Source organism: Cibotium barometz, chromosome 42 (assembly GCF_041138505.1).
Source record: "Cibotium barometz isolate CiBa-2024 chromosome 42, ASM4113850v1, whole genome shotgun sequence".
Taxonomy (NCBI): Eukaryota; Viridiplantae; Streptophyta; class Polypodiopsida; order Cyatheales; family Cibotiaceae; genus Cibotium; species Cibotium barometz.
In genome coordinates this window covers 44,496,918-44,503,313 of record NC_141087.1, presented here as the reverse complement: position 1 = coordinate 44,503,313, position 6,396 = coordinate 44,496,918, and the positions used below count along the sequence as shown (strand labels likewise).

The 6,396-nt window shown below is 49.6% G+C and overlaps 1 protein-coding gene across 1 annotated transcript; it reads right to left on the bottom strand.

The window, feature by feature from the left end:
• Positions 1–4,428: 4,428 nt before the first annotated feature.
• Positions 4,429–6,031, bottom strand: LOC147614527 (CASP-like protein 4C1). The gene is made up of 3 exons (XM_086780470.1): positions 5,391–6,031; positions 5,144–5,279; positions 4,429–4,798 (listed from the first exon to the last, which is right to left on the bottom strand). Exons 1-3 carry the CDS (start codon positions 5,690–5,692, stop codon positions 4,559–4,561), a joined length of 678 nt encoding a protein of 225 aa, XP_086636596.1. The 5' UTR covers positions 5,693–6,031; the 3' UTR covers positions 4,429–4,558.
• Between the last annotated feature and the right edge of the window lie 365 nt (positions 6,032–6,396).

Genomic DNA, 6,396 nt, shown 5'->3' with positions numbered 1-6,396 from the left:
TCTAAAACAATAGCTCCATCCTGGCCGAGCAACCTATGAATGTCATCTCTCCTCCTGTGGGGACTGGCTATTTCAAAGAAATCCCTTGTAACACTCTGTCACCAACCAGAGTCCAGAATGAATCCCTAGCATGATACCTTTACTCCACCCTCCTCTCCTCAATGGATCTAATCTCCATGCAGGCGGCAACAAGCTGACTCTCGATCCACTGGCTATCGAGTGACCTCTCCTGAAGCCACACTGTAAAGAGGCTAGACTCCTCCTCAAACTCCTCTCCTACTCTCGGAATCCCTCCAGTCGACTCTGGGCTGCCTCCTGCAATAAATTGCTGATCTCCCCACATCCAATGTGCACACAACAGATCCTGAGATAAAGTCCAATCCCACCCATATCTGCTCTATCATCATGCTGCATATCTTGGGGTCCTAAAAGAGGCTGTCTGGAATCCTAGAGCTTGCATGTCTGTCATGCCTCCAGGAGTCCCTAAGGGCACAATAACCAGTGCGTGATGAGAAAAAGAAGTGCCTGCCAGGATGCCGATCATGCCCCCATGGCTGCAAGCCCACTCATCAACATTAAACCTATCTAGTCTAGAGAGGTTGGGGGGCCAGTGCTCTTCATGTGTCCAATCTCAAGAAGCTAAGGCTCCCAGGGCTATGCCACTCAAACTCCAGAAGATGCCAAGGGTCCTGTCCCCTGAGTGCTAGAATCATGTCCTCCCAAGCCGAATACTCTACTCCTGAGACTGTTGCCCTGCCACCTCCAAGTCTGTCCTCTGCTACCTCTATCATGTTGAAGTCACTGCCCAAGCACCAAAAGTCAGCCTGAGGGAGGGCCTACCGAGCTGTGCTCCAAAAGAGGGCTCTACCTCTACGGGCAGTGTTCGAAGCATAATCATTGAGGAAGCCAATGCTATCTTCTCCGATCAATATGGTAATCTACTGTGCACGCCCCAAGACTATGACTCCTAAGCCAATCACACTACCGGCAAAAGCTGCTCACTGACAGAAACACACACACCTCCCTGCGTCCCTGAGGGACCAAAGGATGGGGACCAAAAAGTGTGGCTCCTAAAAGATTCTTCCTGCATCGGCGGTGGTGGTGCCCCTCTAAAAGGTGATGCTCCTGGAGGAATAAAATGTCGATGGGTCCTCCAAACTAGAGTCTCTCTAAAGCTCGCCTCTAAGGATGTCTCATCTCTATAACCCCTAAACCCCAAATGTTCCATGAGACAATCCGCATATCAATCTCTGAGTGATGCAGCACTAGCGGAACTACCATCCACTCGAAGAGTCTTGGGAGAGGGTTTAGACAAGGAATGGTCACAATCCGTCCGGGGACGAAGGTAGGCTAGGTGAGAACTGATCATGTCCTCCATGTGATGCCACTTTGTTTGAGCATGAGCGTATGCATACTCCGGACTCCATCGATCACAATGGAGGTATCTGTAAGAAGGGGGAAGAGTTACTACGGCCGAAGTATGCATGTATACAAAGAGCAACACCTCCAAACTACTGGAGGCCACCATAATGTGCTGAGCCTCCAAGCTCCATCCTAGACAAAGGCCAAAAATGGGCGAGAATGTCAGTGATACGAAGATCATGGAGATGGTGGGAGAGCTCAACTGCGGTTGGGAAAGAGAAGATCATCATGCCATTATCTAGTGTAGAGGGTCTGGATTGGTGAAAAACCACACATACCCAAATGGGAGCTACTATCTCCTCAAACATATCAGACCCTTCCACCGGTGGCAGACATTGGAAGAAACTATAAGCCCAAGATCCTGGGGCCCAACCTAGGGACTCTAGCGGGAGGGCCCTCACCAGGGAGGTGACAATGGTTATCTAAACCGGCTCAAAAAAGCGATGAATCAAGCGGCGAGCGAAACTCGTCGGCTACCTCCTCTACGGGTCGCGGGGGTTGCTAGGGGGCGACGGGAGTGCTCTGGAGAGATGGATGGGGAGGGAAGGGAGGGCTCAGATGATGAGAACGGGGCAGAGTGAGATGTTGTGGCAAGTATAGTCAGTGTGTCAAGGATGGAGGAGGAGGGAGGGGAGGAGGCGAGGGAGGCGACGAGGGAGGGCGGAGGGGCCGAAGAGGGGTGCTGCTATGAGAGATCCATCGGAGATACTGATGGGGCTGGAGGGGCCCGCTCTGTGACTCGAGAGGGTGCGTCACCAATGGGAAGGTGTTGAGGTAAATGCTCAAAACAGTTCTCTGACGACACAGAACCGAATCCTCCTGAGCTCTGCCAGCCTGGCACGTGCGGTGGCGACGCTCGGCTCTGGTGGTCAGTTGGCGGCCCAAGCGCGAGCCAACCATCCACCACTCACCGAAAATTGGGTCCTTTCTAGTCGGGACCTGATGCTCCGCTGCTTGAGAACTTGCATCTCTCCTTGCCCCCTAGTGAGGATCTAAATGAGAAACCGGAGGGAGGAACCATCGGGGGCGGTCTCCTGGATTGCCGTCGAGGGCAAGCTCTAGCTAAATGACCAATCTGCCTGCAAATGAAGCAATAACTTGGAAGGCCTGAATACTCCACGCATTGTTGGATGGGGTCACCCCAAAGGCTAGGAATAGATATATAGTGCGGCACAGAATCTGGCGAGGCAACATAAATGCAGAGGGATGGAATCCCAACTGCCCATGTGAGAGCCGGGGCAACAGTGGTGGCGGGGACTCCATCACTCTCCCAATGGCACCACCAATCACCGGGGAAACTGGAATGTACTCTTTTCTAAGGCCTGGGCATTGGGAAGTTCGACACGCCAACTAGAGGGTCAAATGCAACATCGAAGCCGTGCTGCCACCATGCAAAGAAGGTCTGCACCGTACGTAGTGCAAGGGGGCTCAGCTGCATGACTCAATCTGACACCGTTGGGCGAGTCGAACTCCACCTGGTAGTATCCGCACCCCGGAGGGTGAATATCACTGATCTTTACAAGCTCGACAATGAGGCTCTCTTGTAAAAGATCCCTGAGCTTACTGCGCACAGGACGGCTACCAACAAGTTTGTAAAATTAGGGTGGAGGCGTCTAACGAGGCAACAGTCGTGGGGTGAGAATCGGAAGATCCTCTTTGGTGGAAAAGAAAATGCAAGCAACGGTAGCCTCAATTGGGGATGACGGAGCACTTGCCATGGAGTCCTCCTGAGGGTGAAGACCAGAATAGGCCAACACTTACCTCAATGATTAAAAAAAAACCCCGTAGAACCTGAAAACTCAACCTGAACGGGAGGGGAGAAAGGAAAAAGGGCTAAAAACTGAAAAGGACGCAGGCAGGAGGAAACGGAGGCACAAAGGGAAAAGAGGAGGCAGGCTGGGTGCAAGGGCAACAAGCACGAAGGGTGAAAGAGAGGGGCAATGCATAAAACCCAAAGAGGGGGGGGATCATAGCAACACGAGGGGAGGGGAGCGGTGCTGAAGCGAACGAAAGAGGGGGAGGGGGGGTGCTGAGACTTGCAAAGAGGGGAGGGGGGTAGACACGTGAAGGAGGGGGGTGACAAAGAGGGGGGGAAGGGGGGCAAGAGCATGCAATGAGGGAGGGAGCAGCAGAATCATGAAGGATTGGGGGTGGGGGGGTGGGGGGGATAGAACGCGCAACGAAAGGGGCGGTGCAAAAGAGCCATAGGCCAGGGGGGAGCTCTGACACGCTCACGACTTATGGCGTTTTTTGATCTTTTATCGACCATAATTAACAAAAGCTGGCTGAGATTTTAAGTAGCCCTTGTCTTAAGGAATGATTTTTCATATATTTTTGTTATAAAATTAACATATAGTAGAGATTTTGGAAGATTTAAGAGTTGCCCTTATTTTCACTATATTCTACTTCGCACCTTAGAAAATACTATCGATACCTCATATATAGTACTTTGCACCTTGGAATTTATACTATGTATATATTGGTTGGAAAGTAGATACAAGATGAGGTCATGGGTCCTGACAATAGATTGCAACAAACAAAAAGACCGTAAATCATTACCTTTCGTGTTTGACCAACCAAGATCCACTAAGACCTCATCCCCAAGCCTTGCAAGCTTGGGTTAACATGTGCCTACTCATTGAAGCTGTAGGATCCGCATTGGAAGTACGAAATCCATGGGTTATCAATGCCCTAGTCAAGCTTGCCTCAAATTCACGGTGGGGTGAAACTGCCCGTCCACAAGCTTGGGCAAGGGAGATCTTTCCCAATTTTACAGTTCTTTTGAGCTTTTTACGAAAAAAAAAGGAGACACCACTGGCCCAACCAACCCCCACTCCAATGGGTAGGGCCATTGCTTTTTAAAAAAAAGATATTCTAGTGTATTTTTACCAAGCCAAAATTATGAAAAACTCTCTGAGATTTTAAGTAACCCATATTGTAAGGAATGATTTTTCATATATTTTAGTTAAAAAAAACTAGTAGAGATTTCAGAAACAGAAACCAGATAGATTTAAGAGTTATCCTTTATTTTGATTGGTTGAAAAATATACTAGAAGTCAATGAGTTCTCAAAAAAAAACAAGCCCTTACCCACACTAGATGGTAGCAAAATGGTTTACACAATGGGAGCTGCCATGCTAATGTCTCAAAGGACCAGTTATAAGCCATCTAGCCAGTCTGAAACCAGAGAGGAGAGAAGAGAGTGCGATGAAGAGAAAGGCACCGAAGGCGAGCCCAATGGAGATCTCAGCTTGGGTACAGAAAGACTTGGCCTCCTGGCAGCCATATACGCCATGGATGAGCATGTGCCCTTCCCTTAGATTGTGTGCAACTGCGGTGCCTGCCGAGCATGCCGAGAAGATCAAATACGCAAAACCCTGCACCATGCCATCATCATCCACACGATGAGTCATCAGGGATAAATCGATGCCGTGCCTTCATCCATCATGTACGAACATATTTAAGCAACTAATCCATAATTAAAACGTAATCTCTGCAATATGCACACCCCATCATGTCGAAAGGGATACATCAGAGTCATGGCATCATACACCATGAGTTGTCATGTTGACACGTGATAAGTCCATGCTAGTGCCATCGTCCACCATTCACACATGTTGGAATTATGTGGCTATATCCTCTGAGGGTGGACGAATAATGTAGGCATTTAAATAATGACATAAATATTCTTATGATATAGGTAGGCATGCAGGAACTTTAACCTGGTCATGACCGAAGTCGAACCAGTAGGCCAATGATTCTGGCATGAGCATTCTGCCCTTGCACAGGTACCACATACCCAGCCCAATTTCGGCCAACGAATAAACGCAGACAATGGCACTGGCAGCAAAAACATACCTGCCTCACAAGAAGCAATCACCAAAACCTTAGGGTTTGGCTGGAAAATCAAAGAAAAAGATCAAATAAACTGGATCCGGAGACTGCAAATTGGCAGGCATAAATGCATACCGGTAGGCATCGAAATCGAGCCATTGGGCTCTCTGTTGTGGTGGTGGTTGGGAGGCCAAGGACCTAGTGTTGGCAGCCATGAGGACGAGAGAAGCAAGCGCGAAGGCGAAGGTGACCAGGCGGAGGACTAAGAGCAGCGCGTCTGCTTTGTGATGAAGCCTGCTTTTGCTGGCATTGCTGCTGCTGTTGTTAGGAGAAGAAGGACCTCCAACAACTTGAGAGCCGAAGTAGTGCACCACTTTACCATTGTCAGGGGTCTGCGGGTTGAGGCCCTTGTCAGCAGAGGGCACCTGAGAGTCCATAAAAACAGCTTACGCAGACAGACTTTGGAGAAGTTGAAGCAAAGCTTGGAGAGAGAGAGAGAGAGAGAGAGAGAGAGAGATTTGCTCAAATTGAGCTCTCAGGCGCACAGCAAGCTTCAGCCCTGGAACGGCACGAGAAAGAGAATGGCACAAAGTACTCAGGTCACAGTGCGACGCGCGTACGCACTGCCGCTAGGATTGGCTTGGCCGGCATGGGGTAGTTGACGACCATGGCGAGTGAGTAGTGCAGATACCTTCCTCCTTCAATGCAGGCTGGCACTGTGGCACGACTGCTGCTTTTCTGGTCAAACCTCATTTCCCTCGCTACGGCTCTAAACAATCAAACCCCACCCCCGTGTTGCGAGTCGATATAGTTAGGTAGTAGGTCATAGGTATCCCATCCTCCTTCGAGGGTAGAAAGAAAGACCTTAGTTCTGCCCTTCACATCAAAACGGACGTTTCACATGCACCCTTCACATTGAATTTTGGGCCTGCCCTTCCAATCCCTTTGTGGTTGCTACACTAGAGGTTTCACTAAAGGTTTGTGTTGGGCGACTGGATTCAGCCCTGTGGTCATGAGACTAGCTATCTTATATAGCTTACTCGCTTTCTCATTTCCTCCTTTTCAATCCCAAAGTCCTCTCCTCCTTCGAGCATGTGGACATTGATGGGGGATTCTATGGGTTTTGCAAGTTGCGCCTAGC